Source organism: Danio rerio, chromosome 3 (genome assembly GCF_052040795.2).
Source record: "Danio rerio strain M-AB ecotype USA chromosome 3, GRCz13ab, whole genome shotgun sequence".
NCBI lineage: Eukaryota > Metazoa > Chordata > Actinopteri > Cypriniformes > Danionidae > Danio > Danio rerio.
Window position 1 is genome coordinate 620414 of NC_141023.1, and position 23691 is coordinate 644104.

A 23691-nucleotide genomic window follows, 5' to 3' on the forward strand; every position below is an offset into this window, starting at 1 on the left:
TTAGCTAAATGCATTGAACTGATCATACTTTCAATTTAATATCTGAAATGTGTTTGAAAATGCCAACATCAGTTCATGTTTACATGATTTTGACCAGCAGATGTCGCTGTCGTGTGGTGTTTGCAAATGATTCAAAACAGTGACTCACTTCACAATGACTCGGTTCGTTTTGAAGCTTTAAAGTTTTGTATCTCCCATCACTAGATGGCTTTATCATCTAAGCATGAAACACTAAGTGAAAGAAGAGGTTTCTTATAAATTGTACACAGAGTTTACTCTGTAAAAGAGTTACTTGAACAGTTTGAAGTGGATAGAGAAAACTCTTGTGATTTGTGTGGTATTGTTAAAGATTGTTACTCATTTGTTTTTCAACCAATTTTATTCTGAATTGATGTTTCTAACTTTATTTCGAGTACATCTGCAACATTAACATAGATTAAAATGCATTATGTCATATTTGCTTTTGTACAAAATGAAACTGATTAAAAATACACAGCTAATTTTCTTATACAGCTAATAATATTACTTGGGAAATACAATATTCATTTAATGGGCCAAAGCAAAGCCAAATTGTGCACATTTAATAAAAAACGATAAACAATAAGATACTACACTGAAACAGAAAAACACCCAACATTATGTCAATTTCAACTGGTTAATTAAAAGTTTTTTTATTCGTTTTCTTTAAATTGAGAGCATGACAGGAAAAGCATGAAGCAACTTGACTGCTTTAAAGATAAAATAAATGACACGATCTTAAAGAAACACAGCTGATGGTTTAACATCTAAAACATAGATTAAATAAGGAATTAAACATCTCTATCAATCATGACCCAATCTAAAGTGAGAATAAATCTACATCTCTCCTCATTGCAGACGATTAATCTGAACAAAAACACATCTAGCAAAAAGCAAAGTCATAATTTTTTAAACAAAGCCAAGTGTAGGGAAAACAATACACATCTAGAAAATGAATGTTATTAATCCATACATTACATTAATCTGGGTCTTAAAGTCAGCTCAACAGGTCACTTCAGTCTGGCTGTGAATGAACTGCGAGTGAAACAGATTCTTGTATAAGTGTATTCGCTGAGAATGCCATGTATGTTTCTTTTATTACTTGTTCTAATTCGACCTTAAGTGCTTCTCTACTAAAACTCTAATAAACTTTTGGTGTGAACCACGGCAACAAGCAGTCAGTTGAGGAAAGAGTACTTAAAAATCAGACTCAGGTAATATGACTACTTGCACTAAATTTTTGGCAAGTAATGGCAGCTATCTGTAGGCTTTTGCTGGTATTTTTATGTGTGATTTGATTGGACAGGAATCGCAGGACTGATTATAGACTGATTTCACATGGCCGCCATTTTTAAAAGCGAAATCGAGGCTGCGGTGGAAAGCAACCCGGAAGTAACGTTAAGAGTTACATAGCAACGTTGTGTACCTGGCTGTATATCTTATCAGCGAAGAGAAAGTGACACAAATTTATAAATTCACCACCTTCCCAGTGAGTCAAAGGTCTGTTCCAATTGAATGGTGAAAATAAAAGGGATATCAGAGCTCATTTTCAGCTAATTTAAGGGAAATGGCACTAATTAGCTATTGTTTTCTTTCCCAAACACATGTTTTAGATGTCAATTAACTATTATTTAGTTAATAAACTGAATCTTTCAATATATATTAGACTCGTCTCGATACTGAAATAAAAGGAAAAACTTAAATTTCCTCCTAACATTTAAGGCACTGTTGATGGCTTTCTTAAAACAGCGCTGATTTGCCATGGTATTTCTGTGCTCAACAGAAATGCTTGTGATTGGCCGAGAAGGTCATCAGTTCACCCACCACTGTCTCTGTGTTTGCACTGAAGAGGGGTAAACTGATGAACACTGGTGAAGACTATGATAAAAATGCGCTCAGTGGGGATTTAATGTTAGTGGGAAATGGATGTTTTTTAAAACGTCAGTAGCGGGACAACACTATTACAGACAACACGAGGGTGAGCTGCAGAGGACTGCAGTGTTTTATCACTCACTGGGTTACATAGGCTAAAGCAGAGAAGCGTCACCACGTTGTTTAACTAGTGTCATGAACTGAAGCCTAGGAGGACACAAGCGTATTACTCTTACAGAGATTGTGATGTTGTTTGATGCTATACATTAAACTGAACTGAAAGATATTAAAGGGATGTTTACACCAGTTCTGCATTTTGAAATCTCTGCAACAGCTGCAGGTGTGTAGTGCACAGCATGTTACTGCAATGTTTACAGTGCTGATCCTATACTTCCAGGTTTTAGACAAGAAAAAAACATATAAAGCAGTGACTGCAGGTTTAAACACAATAGTATAGTAAAAGTACCTTAAACTTAGAACAACATGAAAATACAATTCCTTAGAAAAACTACCTAATTACAATAATTTGAGTATTTGTAAATCATTATTTTACATCGCTGCAAACAGCAATATATGGGAAGAGCTAAATATTCAAGATTTCTCTAAATGGGAAAAAGAGGAAACCAAAGTCTAAATTTCTCAGAACATCTTAAAAGTACAAAAGTGCAACTGCATCCAAGCCAGCACAATCTGGCTCAACCAATCCTACAGTCACAAAAACTACATCAACTATAGAGAAAATACACAAAAAAATTAACTCATTAGATTATGCCATTATATGCGATTTGTAAATGTAAACCATGAGAACTTAGCATTAGGTGCAGTTGAGTAAACCTTTCAGATGGTCAGACTCTACATTTACACTTCAGTCTCCAGCAATGCCTTGAAAACAGTTTCAGCATCTTTTGCTAAATCATTCAGAGTTTTCTTCAGCATTAATGTGATTGTTTTATAAGACATCGCTGCTGCAGCCACAGAGCCAATCAAAGGTATGGTGCTCAGAAAATACTCAAGTGCACTTTCTGCTGCTAAAACTGACATTCCACCCAGAACCAAGGTTGCAGAACTCAGCAAAGCTAATATTGAATAACTCCCAATCCCAGCTTTCAGTGGCGACTTCATTAAACTCTTAATTTCCTCTAAGCTCTTCCCTGATACATCACAGAGCCTCTGTAGAGATTCATCATCCAGATTAAAACCCCTGAAGTACTTCTCCGTCTCTTCTTTTATGATCATGACATCCACAGCGACTGAAAGACCAGGAATAGGAACAGCAGACACAGTAGCAGATATGAAGGCAACTTTTGCAATGTCTTTCTCTAGAACTTCCTTCTTTTTCTTAATTACATCCAGCGAAACATTCGGCAAAGCCAACATCAGGACCCGTCTCTTATGCAGTGGAAGCTCCGTCTCCATCCGTTCCTGCAGCAGCTGGAAATCATATTTGTTGAGCTCATTGCAGGAGATCAAGAACACAGCAGGATCCTTTACAATCTTGCTCAGCTCTAGACAGGAGCAAAATCATAGTTTGAGAAGGCATGTGCATTTCACAAACAGTGCAGTATCTTAATGCTTTGAGCTCATATTCAATGGTTTTTATATATCACCTGCATAAAATTACCACTTTTACACTTGTCTCGGATGTTATCCAGCATCTTTTCCTGGTCAAAGGTTTTTTTGTACTTTTCAGAATCGATGCTCTGGTCAATCTTGGAACGGACAAAGTAAAAGGTTTTCCTCAATCTTACAATCTCCTCAGCCAGCAGAGAGTGGTGTTCCTTAAATCGATCGGATGAAATGATGATGAAAAAATCATAACGCTCAAATTTAACCAGTTTAAGGTAATCCTTGGCTTTGAAGTTTGGTGTTCCAATACCAGGAAGATCCCACAATCTGACGTTTTTGAAATTTGGGTGAATATAATCTTTAGGCTCCATAGTGGTTTCTTCAAAGCCGGTTTCTGCAGAGCCCTTTTCTTCATTTCCTAAACCCCTGAATGCATTGACAAATGTGGACTTTCCAGAACCAGACTCTCCTGTCACACCAATGTTCAGCTCAACCAGGTCTTGCTTACGAAGGCATTCTTTAATGGTGTTTATTGCTGTAGGGAGATCTTGAGTAGATATGGCTTTTCTAAGATCGACCAGTTCCTCCTGAGATATCACATAATCTTCTGCACCAGACTAAAAAATATGCCAACAGTGTTATAAAAACAGCATTAATGTAAGCTGTTACAAATGCACATGACTCGCATTTGTATCATCAAAAAAAAAAAAAAAAATTGGGTATGCAACAAATAAGACTCTTATATAAATACTTGTTCTGCAAACAATAACACAACTTTTTGGCTAATATTACTCATGTCTTAAATGTAACTTTATTATTGTTCCTCACCTGGATGTGTTGAGCAGTTTCCCCAAACCCGCCTGTGATATTCTCACAGAGTTGTATGTTGTTCTGTAAGGACTGGACAGTTGCTTCAATTTCTTCCTGAAATTAAAGAAAACAAAATGTCCTCTACTGAGAAAGGTTTTATAATAACACAAACTTCCTCTAATACATCATCCTGTCAGTCAAAATGTGGAACTAACTCCTATAAGAATCCTTTAGATTAACTTGAAGGTGGGGTTTGATTCACTAAACCAGTGACATAATTTAGCTTGTCTATAGTGTTTAGTAATAAGCAGTGGATGAATTTAAGAAACATTATTATGTCTAATATGTGAAAGTAGGTTGCGGACTGAATGAGAAGTGCAATGCTTCCCTGCTTATAAGCACCGAACTTACAAGCATTTGATAGTCATCAAATCCCTTAAACTGTGCTGTATGTTTTACAGAGTTTGCAACAGAAAAATTGGAAATGATGGACAACAAATATACAACAGGAATGTAACAGCTTGGCAGTAAACTGTTTTCTTAGCAAGACTGTGGACAATATTTTTATGCTAAAAGATTGTAATAATTGTATAGTAACAGTACATGGTAATAAGAACTGAGTAAAAGTGCATATATGCAAAATAATTAATAAAATAGGCTAAATTTATGGCAAATGAATTCCCAATGGTTTAATTCCACAGCTAACAAAAAGATAAACATTTAATGTAGGTGACAAATTTTGTAAGTTAAAAAGAACAAAAAATTCCATTACAGTTTTAATTAATTCATTCATTATTTAACAATAACTTTTGATGGATTCCCATTTGATATACAAAGATTAATTTAATAAGCTTATTTAGTTATATAATCTTTGAAGTGAGGATGTTTGAGGTTCATTCTGACTCTGCTGAACCCAGTGTACAACCATGTACTCTAAGACTGAGATGCTGCAATAACTTCTTCATACATTTCTATTATAGAACCATTTTAACACTTCAATATCTGTCAAACCTTGTCTACAGCTACAAATCAAGATGAGTTACTATAAGATTTAAAAATAGGGATTTAAGGTTCCTTGGTGACCCAGGAGTAGGGGAGAGTGGGACACAAAGTAACACTTTTTGGTTTTGGTCAAATAATGAACAAAGTAATGGGGTTAGACAAACCATATATTTTTTTACCAACAAAACACAAGCCTCTCCTACAAATAAGCACTGGCTGTATGATCACCGGACTTATGGTACCTGTGCAGCATTGCCAAAAGTGACAGCAGTGAAAATTTTACTATTTACCCCACCTGTGGGGCACCACAAACCTATTTCACCATTTAAAACTGCATCACCCTTATAAAGATACTAATAAAATTACAGACCCAAACAAGTGCTGGTAAACCAGCGCAACTACCCAGCAGAGTGTCATGTCATCATTTTCAAAAGCTGTGCCTCACGAGAAAAATCCCCGAAAATAAAGAAAAGATATGACAGATGACACAATCTCAAACACATATCAATCAATACTTGAAGCTTGCTCTACAGGCTGCATTATTTAAGGGCATTTGTTAAGACATTAATAGGATCTTTCTGTTGTCAGGCTTATGTTTCCTTTTTAATACTAAAATTTTTGTTTTGAAATCTGTAATACCACTATTGTCTCTCATCAACGGTAAAACAACCAGCCTTTATATATTCAAAGGACATCATCACTGAGGAGAAATCAGATGCTCACGACATAGTCTTTACAATAATGACACATTAAAAATGCAGCAGATATATGACAGAATTTAACAACAGCAGTGGAATATTATTTAAATCCTTATTTTCCACGGAGCAAAGTTATGTATATATATATATATATATATATATATATATATATATATATATATATATATATATATATAATATATATAATTTCGAGAGGATCTCGTGCTTATGATCAACACGGCTGGCTCCACATTAGCTCCATAATATGCCTTATTGAATGATTACGGAAGCATTATAAATAACCACTTTTTCACTCCAGTTATCTTCGTCTTGGAGAAGCTCTGTCCGCCTCGGTACAAGCTGAGACTAAGCAAACGACCAAACCAACATTTCCAACACTCCAAATACAAACCAACGAACCCACTAACTACATGGAAAACAACGGCAACAATAACTTTAACAATAACAACAATAACCAGGAAAACATCTCCCAAGAACACCCTGCTCTAGCTGAGATGCCCGCGGCGCACCTCCCAGCCCCGCGAGGCCATACACTAGAACCCGAGGCCTCTACTAGAGGCTGGAGAATGACCCACTCAACTTCAGCTTGTATGCCTCAAACCGGATCAGTTTCTCCCTCAGCACAAGGACAACAAATAAGCTCAGCCACCTCATTATATGCATCGGCCTCCTCCTTCATTCAATAAACTGGAACTCTACTCAAACGCCACATCGAACTCCACCCTTCCCTCACATCACCAACAAGAGGAAACAACAAACAATCCAGCGATCACCCCACTCCATATCCACCGCAAGGGAAAAGAAAGGACAAAACAAAACACGCACCTTGCCGCACTCCCGCCAGATCACGCCCCCAGGAATCACAAGCACAACAAATGACGTCAAACAAACACTAACTAGGACTACAACCAGATTAACTACAATCCCCAATCTGATCCTCCTCAACCCTACCCTACCTTTCTTTCCTGGCCTCCAGCCCCCCCACCTTCAGTTCTTCAAACAGCCCTAATCTTCCCTCTACTTCAGCGATCCACTTCCTCCCTTCTAACACTGTTCCTCCAGCTCTTCCCCAATCTCCTTACTTCCCCCCCAATCCTCTGCTTCATGCTCTATCCCATTTCAACCTGCTATCTCCCATCCTACTCATACTTCCTGCTTCCCCTCTTTGCCACTCCCCCTGTACTTACAAACCCAAACCCCACTCAGCAAGTACCTACCCCTGCACCAGTTTCTGCCTCATGCCCCTCATTCACACTTTCTTCAGCCACACCCAGCCCTCCACCAAACAATGCTCTGATAATAGAACCAGACCAAGTCTCCCATGCAGCAAGAAATCAGATCCTCTCAGGTGCCGACATTGACCTCATCACTCTCTTATGACCTATTACACTCCCCACGGTGGAATGACCAGGTAGATTGCGGCGAATTTTCTCTCACACTCAAACAGCCCCATAGTTCCCATTTACACATCCTATCACTAGCCGAGATCAACTTAGCCTTCTCCCAATACACAGATATCATCTGCTCCATTTTTCCCCATAGGAGATGCGAGCTTAATAACTACATGGCCATCATCACTGAGTTCGTTCTCTCATATGGGGGAACACATTTTTATACTTATCACAAACTTTTTTCCGCCAAATGCACCATTAGAGTGACTCAGTGGAATCAGTGTCCTTATTGGGGGGCTCTGTACACCGACCTCCAAAACAGAGTCTTGCAAGGTTGCCGCAATCTGTCCTGCATGGTCTGCTGTTCTAAACTGCACCCCACTACTTCCTGTCCCTTCATTATTCCTACCTCCGACAGTCAAACAGCAGTCAAATCCTCCAGTTACATTCCTCGCCCCCCAACCACAACATTTCCCCTCTTCTCTCCTCGTCTTCTTTCCGCCCCCCCCCCCATCCCCCCCAACCGTGACACCTGCCAAAACTTTAAAATTGGCAGGTGCCACAAAATCCCTGCAAATACCTACACATTTGCTCCTATTGTGGCGGCGCTCCCGCCAAAGTCGTCTGCCTCGTCTGGAAATCCCATAATAAAAGATCAAAAAACTACCTGTCGACTCCAACTAATGTTCCTCACCTGGCTTATAAATTGCACTCTCACTCTGATACTAACTTTTCTGATTTTCTCATTTTAGGTCTAACCCACAGATTCCACCCTGTCGTTTCAGCACTTCCTTCCTATTATCTCTTCTGTCCCAACCTACAAAAAGCAAACACAGAACCAGAAACTGTCGAATTTGCTGATTAAAAAAAGAAATTAAAAACAAATTTATGATCGGGCCATTCTTTGCTCCTCCATTTAACGTTTCACGCAGCCCATTAGGCATTGGTACTCGAAAATTCTTAGATAAAAAACACCTAATTATTGATCTCTCTTCCCCGCATAAGCATCTTCTTTCGTCTTTTCCACCATTAACAGCACCATTCAGCCAGGAGAATTCTTGCTCCACTATCATGACATAGAACAAGCTATCTCACTCATCAAAATAGCTGGACGCAATGCATGGCTCGCTAAAGTTGACATCACATCCGCATTCAACACTGTGCCCATTCACCCTGATTTCTGGCACCTATTCAGCTTCCGATGGCGATCAAAACTTTACTTCACAGTCCGACTTACTTTCGGTTGCAGAAGTAGCCCCAAATTTTTGATACACTTTCAGAAGCACTATGTTGTATACTATCCAATAACTACAGCTTTCCGTATCCGATTCATCTCTTAGATGACTTCCTCATCATTTCCCTCCCGTCTCCACCACCAGCTAAACACCTAGCGATCATCCAAAAGGTTTTCACTGATCTCGGTATTCCTCTCGCTGAAGAGAAAACATCCGAACCCAGCACTTCCATCGAATTTCTGGGTATTAATCTAAACCCCAATAAATTTAAAGAATCCCTCCCCAAAGAGAAAATCGATCGCATCATATCTCTTTCTCTAATCTTTTTAGAGAAACAAGTATGCACCAAGCGCAAACTCCTATCTATCCTCGGTCACTTAAATTTAGCCATGCAAATTATCTCTCAAGGCCGCCTGTTCATTTCTCACCTCCTCCAGCTAACAGTTTGGAACAATCTATTATCCTTAACAAACCTAGTCGTGAAGAACTCAGCAGATGGATCTCCTTCCTCAAGCAATGGAACGGCTGTTTCTTTTTCTATAGCAACTTAATCACATGCCCAGTCGACATTAGCTTATTCACCGACGCTGCCCCCTCACTCGGTTTTGGGGGTTTTTATCAAGGGCATTAGTTCGCCTCCCCATGGCCACCCCAAATGCTCAATATCTCTCAAAATCAACAATCATCAGCTCTCTTCGAACTATATCCCGTAGTTGTCGCAGCCATCCTATGGGGACATCAATGGTCTGTCTCTTGCATCCTCATCCAATGACAATGAAGCTACCGTACAGTGCGCAAATAAAGGGTATTCTCATTCCCCACCCCTCATGCCTCCATAAAGATGCCTACTATGGACATCAGCTAATAAACAATTTATTATGGTTGCTAAACATGTAGCAGGATGTAAAAATCAAATTGCTGACTCTCTCTTGTTTCTCTTTCCAGAAATTCAACTATTGGCTCCAGGAGCGGACCCCCATCCAACACCTGTCCCTCCCTATTCAGAAATTATCTTGCTGTAGATCACCCACTACATAACCTCCAACATATTTCTGTATCTCTCATTCTACAAGTAATAGCCCCCAGAACCCTTCAGTCATACCTCACAGCATGGAATTCATTTAAACACTTCCATACAGTATACAAAGCACCTTTTCCAGACCTTTTCCTCCTCTCCATTACCACCTTCATATTTTAAAAAAAATACAATCCAGCTCCATCAGAAGTTACCTAAACAGGATTCTGTTCTTCCATAAATGAATTCACGGATCTCCCTCAGACGCCATACATAACTCACAAAACTCTCTCCCTATTAAAGGCATAAAGAAAACCCACCCACACCCCCCTGTACCTAGGCTACCCATCACTCTTATTATTCTTACCAAATGCATCCACACACTATGCAAAGGCTACCAATCTATCAATATAGCTTGCACTCTCCATGCTATGTTTACCCTAGCCTTTTTTTTGGCTTGCTCAGATGTTCAAAAATCACAACCTGTCCAAATTCCACCCCACCATCCACCCTACCATCTCCGATTTGACTTTGCTTGACAAGGAAACCATTTTCTTCTTCATCAATCAGAGCAAAACAGACCAAATTTGTAAAGGTCACCCTATATACATTTTTGACCTCCCATCCCCCACCCACCACTTCCAAACCCTCCTAGCATTCCTACAGTTTAGGACATCCCAAGACCCCAATCCCTTCTCTCCACTCTTTACCGATGACTATAACCGCCCTATAACCAGATTTTGGTTCAAAAACATCTCTAAGAAATACTACGCCTATCAGGCTTCTCCGCCGACTCATTCTCCAGCCATTCTTTCAGAATCGGAGCCGCCACTACAGCAGCATACAACGGGCTCTCCCAAAATCAGATCCAGGCCCTCAGCCACTGGTCCTCAGAAGGCTTTTAACACCTACATCCGATTCAGCTGACTACAACTCAAAGAAGCCCAGCTGTCTCTCACCAGATGACATCCACCATCCTGAATTTAAAGACAATTTAACTCTGCCCCCCCACAACCTCCCCGCCCCTTTTTAGAGTTTTCATCCCAGCACAATAGCCCCTAGGCTATCAGTATGAAATCTTCACAGTCTTTCACTTCCTTCCTGCGTAGAGTTTCTCCACACCCTCCTTCTCCTTTCTAGCATTGAGTTCCTCTGCCACTCCTTCTCTTGGTTCAAGTGTTGAATGTTTGCGCCCTTCCCTATACTATCCAATACTTTTCTTTTTTCAGCGTCGAGTTGCTCCGCTATCTCTTCCTTCTCCCCACCCCACCACACCCTCGCCCTGTCCGCTGAATTTTTCCGCTACTCTCACCTTTCCAGCTTAAGCATCACACCCCAAGTTACGACTCCCCCGCAGTCCTGCCCAGCCCACCTCCCACAGGAATCTCTACCCCCACCCCCCCCACCCCCATTTAGACTCCACACGTGAGTCGTGAGTCCAGCTGCGCTCTCAAAGAGAGAAAATGAAAACAAAACTTCACTGCTGCACATTATAAACGCAACACTTCACGCTTGTTTTGCCAACACAACATGGCGTCTCTCTGCTGTTTAAACACAGTGACAGTAATGAATATTAATGAAGTTGCACAATAGAGCGTGCTGATTGGTTTAAACCAAGCCTTAGTCATAAATGCATTAAACACACTCAGAGACGTAATAAGGCACTCCCAGGTATAGATGTCCAGTCTACACGCTGAAATACACGCTAAGATCTCATAGCCGTGACGCAGCTTCAAAAATTTCTTTCAGACCAGAAGTATGAATTTACCCGAATAATGCAAAAACAACCAATTTTAATTTTTAGTGAGATATGTGTTTTTAGCAGTGTGGGACACATATACGACTCTCAACAGCTCAAAAAATGTGTTCTGGTGTTTTGTGACCCTTTAATAATTAAACTCATCCTCCCGAAATTAATCATAATGTACATTTTATTACCCGATCCACAGATTATCCACAGCGTGCATATATATAGGGATGCTCTTTTGGGTTCATTTTCCCAACCGACAATCGCCACTAATTTAACCAGATAGAATAGGGATATAACATATAACAATTTAATTAGACGGAAATATTAATCTGACCGGTTAAAGGATATAGCCTATTCATGTGCGAGAGGCAGTTTTATTCGCGCGCGCTGGTTACGTGGATCAGGTAATAAAATGTACATGTACAATGTATTTTTTTAACCCATTTGTTAAAGCAAAACTGGACGCGAAACAGAGCCAAGAGAAACTTAAAAAGGGAGATATAAAAACAAAAGGAAAGAAAAGTGCCGCGTATATATATATATATATATATATATATATATATACGCGGCACTTTTACATACATACATATACACATTAGATATTGCATTTTAAAACACTGATTTATTTTAACATGCGAACAGCAGCATACAGCATATTAACTACAGAAACTCTTCAAGCACCAGCGTTTCCAACAGCAAAGAAAAAAATATAAATAAAAAGAACCTAAAAAAATAGGCCTGACCTAATATGTTTAACTTAAATTACAAATTTAAGGACTATATGGGCTTTCCCATTATGTTTTTAATTCATCCAAATAAAAAAAGGCTATAGCCTATCTCAAATTGATTGCTTCAAAGATAATATGCATTTATTTAATGCTCCGCTGCATATCTTATCATTCTGTCAGCATTTTTAATATGTCATTATTTTAAAGAGTATGACTTGAGCATCTGATTTTACCATAACTTCTGTGCTTTCTTTTTGCGTCTCGCTTGCGGTTCATGAACCACATTATATGTTGACCTTCTTATTAGGCTTCTAATAATCATACTGCATGTAGTATTGCATTATTTTGCATAGATATTTTAGCTTATATAGCTATAAACTAAATGCCTCAGATTGGTGCGGAGTTATCATTATGCAAAAATCAAGCTCCTCTGCGCTTCACTCCCGTGCGTATACAGTATGACGAATCCTTCACCCCACAAACACTCTGCCTCTGTCTGTTAGGCTACGGACTAAGATATACAGACAAAATCACTGACACTAACTTAGAATTGTTCTCTTTCAGCTACATTATGATTTAAAATTAAAAAATCATTTTAGAATCTAATGGATTTGAATTCTGTACATGTTCGTTTGTTTAGGCTTAAATATCATGAATTAATTTGTAAGTTAATTCTTTCATTTAATAGTTTTAGTACAACTAATTCAGGAAGGAATCATTTGATTTCATAATTAATTATCAAAATATAATATTAATTAAAACAAGGATAAGACATGGTCGCGTTTCCTGCGCTTTATTCTGAAATGTATTCCTGCACCGCAGTACAGCAGCAGGAATGCAGACCTCTTGTTTGCATTTACCACGTCTCCCTTCTTGTTTGGTCAAAACCGGAAATACTTTCAAACTGCAGAGGTTGTGTTCTTTTTCAAGAACAGGTCACTTGGTGTGTCACTCGCCATCTTACCTCACCTTTCTCTCTCCTCCATACTGTCCCGTGATGACAATCACGCATACGCATTTAAAGGCATTAAATAAATAATATTTAATATGTAATAATTGTCTCCTATAAGTGCATTGTTTTTTTATGACGGTATGACAGTATTGAAACTGACAACGTTGCTATTTTTAGATCCTGCGGTTTACCCTATTACTGCCCAAGCCTAGTATGTATTATATCATCTTTACATCAAATTACAAAAAAAGTCTGTGAGGTGTGTATGGGTGCAGTACAGTAAATCTGACATTATTCTCTCTTCTGGCTTTCGTTATCAGTATCACACTATTGTTTTCCTCTTTGAAAGGCTCGATAACAACATCCTGGAGTTTTTCTGTCATTATTTCAGCTATTAGGACTGTAAATAAATTATTTGTTGTTCTCTCCCATTCACTGCGCTCTGAGTTTACCAACTATGACCATTTCTGCCGTGGAGAAACATGCAAATGTGAAAAGGCTCCATAAGTCTGGCACACCACACAATGAACTGCGATTAATCTGCATAAAGCGGAAGAAGTGTGTGGAATGAATACACCATTACAACAAATAAGTTGTTAAGCTTCTTTTTGGTTGAAGCACGCAAATTTGTCCACATCAGCATAAGTATCCATGTTTTTGCTTTTTATTCTTTACATATAAAACACTTGTCTTACCTTACATGATGGCACAGCTTCATCAATGGGTCTGAAGGTGTGGTCAGTGTGTATCTGAGAGTCTCTACACACCAGACACACAGGCTGATTATCCTCCAGACAGAAGAGTTTCAGCTTCTCTCCGTGTAAACTGCACATCTCCTCTGATCTTGAAGAACGTCGCTTACATGCCTCGATCAGGTTTTGTAACGTAAAATTATATGGAGGATCTTCTTTGGAGGATCTCCTCCTGCACACTGGACACTCCTGAGTGCCCTTGCTTCTCCAGAACAGCTGAAGACACTCTTTACAGAAACTGTGACCGCACGATAACATAACCGGACTTCTGAACGTTTCTGAGCACACTGGACACAACAGCTCCTCTACAGACAGAGAATCCATTTCCTCACGTAGAGCTTCAGCCATGTTAACTTTGCTTTTACTTTCTGGATGACTGCCGAAAACGAACGACTTTAAGAACGATTATTATCTGCTGTTTAGAAAGAAATGACTCAAAAATTATATTAAAAGGTGCAGGCTGCCTTTCGGATCTCCGCAGGTCGCTGATTATTTCACGGTATTTTCCGAGAAAGGAGAAGAGAGTCTCTTCCTGCTGAGTTAAACGAGTAGGTGGAGTGTCTGAGCACCTTTGGGTGTGTTCAAACAGGTTATCCTGACGGTCTTTCAGTTTAGGATTTAACAACATTACCTAGGATTGAATTGTAATATTGTATAGCGCATTTTAACCTCTATGACAATTTAAAAAGTTAAAGTTAATCATGAAAACAGTTTTTGGTGATGACTGCCGCAGATGATTTTGCTGGTTTGAAATAATTTAGTGTAAGCTAAGTCAACAATTCTATAGAATTATGAAACATAATTTACGCATTAACAGCCTATGCTTAATTTGTATTTATTTCCTTGTGCCATCTTGTTTCTTATGTCTTTTTCTCTCTTTACTTTTATTATTTATTTAATCTTATTTTACAATTCCCTAATTTTCCCCTTATAAAAAGTAATCTGTGCACGGTTTATTCATTCTCTTTATTTGCTTTGTATTTATCGTAGCTGTTTTGTTATCATTGCAAAACCAAACAAACAAAAACAGCTATCCAAATAGTATATAAATAATAATCATGCATTAAACGAGGCTATCAAACAGGGCGTGTTCCCATTAATCCATATCTATTTTTAAATGAACGAAAACAAGTTTTTAATGCATCATTTCTACTACAACATGAAAGAAAATTATAATCGAAAGAAAATAATAATAAAACATATTGCACATTGGTTATCTAAAATGAAATGAATAAAATCGCAGCTCCATTCCAACCTAAAAGCTTTTCCTATCAGCGTTAACAGTGGTCACCTGCAGGGGGAGCAAACACTCCGCAAAGCATTACAGCAGTGGCACGTTTAACAGGGCAAGCAGACATGATCATCAACAGCTTTTTATTGTTTTAAACTGAACATACAGACAAAATCGTTCATACATACAATATTATATGAATTAATGTCTTGATTTTTATTGTAGGAAACAATTATAAAAGAGAAAAAAGTATAAATAATTACAATAAAATAAATAAAACATAAGGGGCTTTGAAAAATAAAATAGCTTAGAGAATAGAAGAAATAAGAAATTATCCAATGAATAAGCTTAAAGGATTTTTATCTTTCAGCAGTTTAACAAAACAAGTTTTACCTCATTCAACCACTGCTTAAAGTTAGATGTATTTAAACCATCTACATTTGTGAATAAAGAAATGCAGAAGATTAAAATTTAAATAAAATTTTCTGTCAAGGAAGATAACAAAGGTAACTGTCTTTACAGCGATGGGGGGAAATTTATTTTCCTTGATCATAATCTCGTCTGTACCTCTGAGCAAAAGGGAAGCACCATGTCAGATATATAAAAAACCATGCTCCAAACTCTTCACATCTTTTTACAAACAAACAAACAAACAAACAAACAAACAAACAAACAAACAAACAAGCAAGCAAGCAAGCAAACAAACAAACTGTTATTAACATCAAAGTAGAATTTCAATCTTAAAGACTTGCTGGAAGGACATATTTCATATAAAAATCTGAAGCTCTCCTCTTTTAAATTAGAAGGAAGAAGACAAGACAAATACGTCTTTCCTGATTCTTTTAATTTCAACATTGTCAACATATTTGTTGCCGGAATTCTCTTGTAAATGGATTTAGAAATTGTGTCTGTAAAATTAAATTCTTAATTATTTTAGAAAAGCTTTTCCTAAATTCTGTAAAGGGTCAGAAAAATACAATATATCCTTTAATCAGGGCTTGACATTAACTTTTTTGATCACCAGCCACTGTGACTTGTAGTTTTCCAACGTTACTAGCCACTCACCATTTTCACTAGCCACACTTTTGTTGTTGGGAAATATATTTTATATGCATAAATTTTACTTTGGCATGCTAAAATTTTTTACATTTTGTGTTATGTCCACATGCCTCCTAATTAATTTATCTGTTTTTAGGGCTCAACACTAAGGATTTACCATTATTTCCCCCTGGCCACACCAAACTAATTATTTCCGTGACACAAATTTTAAATAATGTGTCAAAACAAGCTAAATATAGCTGTGTACATCTTAAATTCAACAAAAATGTTCGTAAAAACAATTGATATTTAAAAAAAAAATTCTCATGTATCTAAATCTACACACAGTAGTTCGTCCAGGCTAAAGGTCCCAGATCATCAGGTAACTGATGAAAAAATAGAGACTTAATCTCCTATTGAAGCAATTTTACTGTAAAGGCTGTTAATTAAACTATATTAACACAAATAACTAAGCTAAAGAAAGTGCAGGTAAAAAACATTCTGTGAGTGATAGTGAATCGCCTGATCATGCTGTCATTCAGTGTCCTGTTTTCTTTTGCTTTTGCGTAAAGTTATCAATCATGCTGCTTCTCCATTCACATTTCACATTTGCACGCACATTGACAAACGCTCTTAAACTAACATTCTAAACTTTAGGGATGAGGCAGCTCTGGCAATTTAAACATTATTTTCATCCAGCCAAAGTGGCTAGTGTGGTGTCTGTCTAACCCGCCACAGCTGAAATCTACCCGCATTTGGCGGGTGTTAATGTCAAGCCCTGCCTTCAACTAATGACCTTATCTACTGGAAAGGCCTTAATGATTTTGTTATAAAGGTTTGCTGTACATTGCAGATGAAATTTCCAACAACACTCTCCATGCTGTAGCAAAACACCATTATCATCCAGCCCAAATCCCATCAGATTTCCACTCCTCAAAATATAGTGACTTTCTACTAATATTTACATATCTATTTTCTAAGCTGGAGTGTTGTGGGAGTTACATTATGCTTGAACTGTATTTTCCAATAAAGCAACACCTGCTGATGGAAATCAAGAAGTTGGAAAGTGTTGACAACACAAAACACTTAATATCACAACACAGAAAGACATTGAGTCCACCTAATTCTTTTTAAATATTGAATTGAATGCAGCAAAAAGCGTGACCATTCTGAACAAATTATTGTGACCATTTTAATTTCAAAACGCCAAATCAAAATGATTTTTTTCTAATGTAATGCTATTTGTTTCTTCAAATAAATCCAAAACTTAATTTGTTGATAGCTTTAGTCATTCAGGTGGAAGTTGTCAAAGTGAAGGCAGGGTAGATAAATCTAGACAAACTTCCCATTTTTGACAAACAATGGTTTAAATCTGTCTGAATCTGAGCCTTTTAGGCTTTTACGTTATCTTCAGCAGTTCAAACACTCTAATGGCTAATGGACAGACGGCTGCTTCTCACTCAGGGCTGCTGGAGATGCTAATGAGATGGAGAGATGGGCACTAGTGGGCGGGGCTTTCCCCCTCTGATAACATCATACAAAGGGAGAATGTCAATCAAAGTGTTTCAGCATCAAGTCTGATTATAACAAACACAATTCACTCATGTTGAGCATCAGAGGCTGCTGGAGATACTCACACACTGCTGACACACACACATTACTGGGTTTAAAACCCGCATAAGAGTAATCTCTGCATAATAGGTGCTGTTTAAGAAAGGCGTCTCATCAAATCACTTTCCAAGCTAAAGAATGGTGATCATCAGTAAACATTAAAAGAGCTTTAGAATCCAGGAGGAGGCGACAGAATGTTGTTTAATTCATACTATATTTAAAGGTTCTTATTATTACCAAATATTCCTTAATGTGTGAGTGCAGAAAGGTCTGTGGAGTAAGGTTGTGAGTCTCTGATCCATTCTGACAGGATATGGCAGCAATGCTTTATTTAAGAACAATAAAACAATGATGAAGAAGCAGAAATCACTGTACTTACTGTATGATGTGAGGGAGAGATGTCATCTTAATGTTGTGTCAGTTGTCTTATATTGAGAATAGAGCCACTGGCTGCAGACCGCAGATGAAAGCTGAGACTTCATGCAATGATTTTAATGAGTACACATATCCCTGCCCCTCACAGTGACATCACTAACTCTATTGAGATCATGTGTCTGAGACTGCATGTCTAAGACTGCATGTGCAAGTCTGCATCCAGATAACATTGGGTCTGGTGTAAGAACATCTTGTGTATTTTTCTTTATTTTTATTTTACTAGTGGCAAATGACATCTTTACTGTGAAAAACTATCTCTGTGCACAGTAATACAGCCTAAAACACACTAAACGTGATCTACCGCTAGTATGTGGAGTAATGCTCATAAAATCAGGGATTAATGATTCAGGGAATAATAGTCCAGAGAGTGAATGTGGATAGACATGCCTCCTTTTTATTAGCATTAGCTCACAAAATAAATGACAAGACAGCAGCGTATATATGATGAACTGAGCTGACAACATTGAATGAATGAATGAATGAATAAAGAACAACTCTTTCATTCACAAATGAAGCGTGCTGGTATTGAGCAGGGGACATCATTCCAGTTCGGAGAAGATATTGCATTCATGAATACACAATCCTCAATTCCATCATTGTTAGTCGGCTCACCTTTCATCCAAAACCTGAAAATAAAAAATAAAAATTATTTTCATCAAGCTGAACACTTCTATTCTACACATCGATCAGGAAGTCGTAGAGTAAAATGTGTAAAACTGTCAAATAAAACAAAAGTGTCATGGAAAAATGATGACTATACCACATGTTTACTCAGCATAGATATACATACTGGGAGATCAATGCTTGATATGAGCAGAATCTGATTGGCTGATAGCTGCAATAACAGCACTCGTACAGCCTCTTCACCCGTGTGTATTACTCCGCTCACAGACTGACAGCAGAACAATAACCTCACTACAGTGTGACAAATATTGCAGCTGTTGGACAACATCATGTTCTTTTGAGGCTTTTTTTAGTCGAGATTGTAGTTGTTTAGATAGCAATTATGCAGATTATTCATAAGGATAGTGCCTATTATTAATATTTATAATTTCAAAGATTCCACACATCATCATCCATTAGCCTGTCATACTGAGCAGGGCAAAGACAGTTGACATTTCACCACAAGATGGCGACAGAGACCACATAATAAGTCCTAGGGGGAGAAAACGACAGCTGATCAAATAATTAATGAACAGGTGAGTGGCATTCTAAGTTAATCTCTCTCTTTTGTATGGTGTAGTGCTGTATATGCCATATTCATGTTGTACCCTAGTCTGGTAGTGATTCTGGTAGCTTTTTGGGGGGTTATTTATTGTGATCTCCTGATTACAACAGAGAAATACTGCTAAATCTCTGTAGACTGATTACTTATCATGCTGATCAGCTGATTCTGCTTTTCTGACGTCAGCTGCAGATGTGAATGAATAGCGGAAGAAAGTAGTTCCTCATACAAAAGGATTTGAGACTGTCCATCTTTGATTTTCTTTTTTATACACACAATTATGTCGTCCAACTGTTGTTTAAACACAATATCACACTTGTAGCAGTGCGATATGGCAAATTTTCACGCACAAAGACAAAGACGAAATATTCTGTGGGCGCAGATGCCTTGTTGATGAGGCCAGAGGTCAGAGGAGAATGGCCAGACTGGCTCCAGCTGATAGAAAGGCAACAGTCACTCAAATAAGCACTCGTTACAACCGAGCTCTGCAGAAGAGCATCTCTGAACACACAACACGTCCAACCTTGAGGCGGATGGGCTACAGCAGCAGAAGAGCACACCGGGTGCCGCTCCTGTCAGCTAAGAACAGGAAACTGAGGCTACAATTCACACAGACTCACCAAAACTGGACAATAGAAGATTGGAGAAACGTTGCTGCTCTGATGAGTCTCCATTTCTGCTGACACATTCGGATGCTCAACTCAACAACATGAAAGCATGGATCATCCTGCCTGGTATCAGCGGTTCAGGCTGGTGGTGGTGGTGTAATGGTGTGGGGGAGATTTTCTTTGGGTCCATTAGTACCAATTGAGCATCAACGCCACAGCCTACCTGAGTATTGCTGCTGACCATGTCCATCCCTTTATGAGCACAGTGTCTCCATCTTCTGATGGCTACTTCCAGCAGGATAACGCAGCATGTCATAAAGCTCAATCATCTCAGACTGGTTTCTTGAACATGACGATGAGTTCACTGTACTCAAATGGCCTCCACAGTCACCAGAGCCCAATCCAATAGAGCAGCTTTGGGATGTGGTGGAACGGGAGATTGGCATCATGGATGTGCAGCCGACAAATCTGCAGCAACTGTGTGATGCTATCATGACAACATGGAGCAAAATCTCAGAGGAATATTTCCAGCAGCTTGTTGAATCTCTGCCACCAAGGCTTAAGGCAGTTCTGAAGGCAAAATGGGGTCCAACCCGGTACTAGTGAGGTGTACCTAATAAAGTGGCCGGTGAGAACACAACACATACCCAGACAAAATAGCACTGCAAACTTACACATGTTCAGAAAAGTCACTTTTTCACACTTTTCAAGGTTAAAAGTTGTTGGAGAAAATATCAAGTTCCTATAATGTAGTTGAAAAGCAGGAATAAACAAAAAAAATAATAAATAAAAACATTAATCATATATAGAGAAAACTGCTAATTTCTGGATGTTTTTCGCAGTTTAGAGTGCAGGTGGTAGCAACACACATGAGCATAATATATAAATTGATAACCAGTGAGCTATACTGATTTAATCTAACACCACGCTTAATTATTTGTAATGAATGAGGTAATGAATATATCAGGTTTCTCTGTCTGTTATACTTGTTGCAGTTGCACTATTGTACCAGCAGATGTGCTTCATCTCTATAGCACATATAAACAGTAAATGCAGCTAGAATACTGAATCTTTCAAACAATTATTTAATTATTAACGTGGAATAAAATGTCCTACCAGCACTTACCCTTCATTCAGTGGTGAATTATCCACCCATATCATGTTGCCCTCGATCTCGGCATCAGTCAACCCAAGCCACACAGGCATTTTCACCTTCTCTGTGATGAATGAGGTTACACGTCTCTGTGTGAATAAAATCAGGAGTACTATTATTGTCTTTCATGCACCAGAGACCCAACTGATAGTGTCAACCAGTTGATTAACTGTCGACCTAATCAACCAGAAGAAATCAACATGGATGATCTGATGAGTAACAGAAGAAGAAAGAGAAAAGGAGTCAGAGAAAACAACCTCGAGCTCATCTGGAAGCTGTCATTAAAAAAGTATTTTACAGCGTTACTTGACTATCTAGAAAAATAAATAAGAAAACAAAAGTTGATAAAAGAAGTTGCACCATATATGTTTAATTTAGACTTTAAAATAATGTCTGTAAAATTGTAGCTGTAAGGCTCACCTCACATGTTGTTTTCATAGCATGAGTAAATTTAGCCAAAAGCTTGTCAGGCAAAACAAGCCTGAACATGGATTTGTGTAGGACGCCAAAGTATGCTAATGCAACTTATTACGCGGCACTCCTGAATACCTGATTCTGATTGGTCATTCACAACATTCAAGGTGTGTTATTTCCAGATAACAACCACTGAAACCAATTAAACTGACTCATCTGGCGATTATAGTAGGTTACTTATTTCTGTCAGCTTTGTGTTTTTGACTGTTTGTCTCCATCTAGTGTCTGAATAATGCACATGTTAGTGTATACTCCATCAGCTGTTTTAGTCTCTGTTGTGTTTTTGACTGTTTGTGTTCATCTAGTGTCTGAATAATGCACATGTTAGTGTATACTCCATCAGCTGTTTTAGTTTCTGTTGTGTTTTTGACTGTTTGTCTCCATCTAGTGTCTGAATAATGCGCAGGTTAGTGTATACTCCATCAGCTGTTTTAGTTTCTGTTGTGTTTTTGACGGTTTGTCTTCATCTAGTGTCTGAATAATGCGCAGGTTAGTGTATACTCCATCAGCTGTTTTAGTTTCTGTTGTGTTTTTGACTGTTTGTCTCCATCTAGTGTCTGAATAATGTGCAGGTTAGTGTATACTCCATCAGCTGTTTTAGTTTCTGTTGTGTTTTTGACGGTTTGTCTTCATCTAGTGTCTGAATAATGCGCAGGTTAGTGTATACTCCATCAGCTGTTTTAGTTTCTGTTGTGTTTTTGACTGTTTGTCTTCATCTAGTGTGCGAATAATGAGCAGGTTAGTGTATACTCCATCAGCTGTTTTAGTTTCTGTCAGCTTTGTGTTTTTGACTGTCTCCATCTCAAGTCTGAATAATGCACAGTTTAGTGTATTTTCTATCAGCAGTTTTCATTACTGCCAGTTTTGTCTTTAATTAAAGAATTAAAAGACTACTACAGTTTAGAACAATTTTGTGACTCTAGTTTTTATGTTTTGTGGCAGGTAGTCATGTAATAAACGGGATAAAGTATATTCAGGCGGTTCTTTTTTTCACATCAGGCTGAAGATAAGCTTGTCCTTAACTTAATTCATTACACAGATCATATGCAGTAAATGACATCATTACGCTAAAACCAGTTGCTGAACCGACACCGAATCATCTGTGCCTTCATCATGATGCTTCGGAAAAATTATTAATTTTAACACGCATTAAATGATTGAACAGATGAAGATGGGGCATGAATTTAAAGTCCTCAACAGCGGCTGTATGAGTGTAGAACAAAATACATCCTGTAGCCAGAAAAAGAGGAAGCAACTGTTGCTATTTGATTCATATCTGTATGCAATGCTTGTGTATTCAATGGAAGTGCTTATAATGCAAGGATGCTAGGTGAAATATGTGCATGTGATATTTTAATAAAAAACAGCAAGATTAAGGTGCACTAGTCAACAAGTAGATGAAAAAGCTCCTCATAATTGATATGGATCCCCAACTGAACCTGGTCTCTCTCCAGGTTTTTTCTCTCCTTCACTTTGGTCAATTGGTGAAGTTTGTTCCTCCACTGTCACCATTCGCTTGCTTGGATCGGGACTTGTGTTTCTGTGCATGGATGGATTTGCTCTTCAGTGTTTGGACTCTCAGCAGTGAAGAATAAACCACACTGAACTGAACTTCAGCTCTGAAATCTGGACTGACACAGTTTTAGTCTACAATAATCTTCTGTGTTCAGCTGCTGTGACACAATCTACACTGTAAAAGCGCTAGACAAATAAATATAAACTGAATTAGTCACTAAGAAGTAGTAGCAACAATAGCCGAGCCAAAAGCACAAACTGGGTGCTTTTTTTTTTTTTAAACAAAGAACAACTATGAGTTTCAGCGGCGGAGGAAGGGATTTACAGCTAAACCTGTTAATAGTGTCAACGCTAGAAATGAAGACCTAATCCTGTTTATAAAAAGTTCTTATTCTTGAGTTTGTTTATTAAAGTGAAACCGTTATAGATGGTAATGGATTTAACAGTGTTTAACAAGTCTGAAACTTACGTCTTTCTTGAATAGCATATATAATCTAAACTTGAACGCTCTTCCTCATCAAGCCTCAAGAAGAACTGGACACTGCTCAGGTTTTGTGAATAACCAGCTACGCTTTCTATTGTAAGGTGACA

At 38.2% G+C, this 23691-nt stretch overlaps 2 protein-coding genes across 7 annotated transcripts in view; both read right to left on the minus strand.

Annotated features, from left to right (window-relative positions):
• Nucleotides 1-14402, minus strand: part of irgf4 (immunity-related GTPase family, f4) — a 44567-nt gene extending 30165 nt beyond the window's left edge. Inside the window, exons 1-4 of one of the 2 annotated variants that reach the window (XM_087243571.1) lie at nucleotides 13754-14402; nucleotides 4285-4380; nucleotides 3512-4073; nucleotides 642-3395 (exon numbers count right to left, since the gene is read on the minus strand). In XM_087243571.1, coding sequence (XP_087099697.1) covers nucleotides 2749-3395; nucleotides 3512-4073; nucleotides 4285-4380; nucleotides 13754-14158 — 1710 coding nt within the window. In that variant the 5' untranslated portion in view covers nucleotides 14159-14402 and the 3' untranslated portion in view covers nucleotides 642-2748. Of the gene's footprint in view, nucleotides 1-641; nucleotides 3396-3511; nucleotides 4074-4284; nucleotides 4381-13753 lie in introns of those variants that run through there. The other variant, XM_087243570.1, reaches the window with a different exon arrangement.
• Nucleotides 1-23691, minus strand: part of LOC110438686 (salivary C-type lectin 2) — a 64387-nt gene that overhangs the window by 33098 nt on the left and 7598 nt on the right. For 3 of the 5 annotated variants that reach the window (XM_087243870.1, XM_087243869.1, XM_087243867.1), the window contains exons 4-5: nucleotides 21085-21200; nucleotides 18500-18751 (exon numbers count right to left, since the gene is read on the minus strand). The exons of the other annotated variants lie outside the window; for them this stretch is intronic. In XM_087243870.1, the coding sequence (XP_087099996.1) occupies nucleotides 18625-18751; nucleotides 21085-21200 (243 nt within the window). In that variant the 3' untranslated portion in view covers nucleotides 18500-18624. Of the gene's footprint in view, nucleotides 1-18499; nucleotides 18752-21084; nucleotides 21201-23691 lie in introns of those variants that run through there. 5 annotated transcript variants of the gene reach the window in all.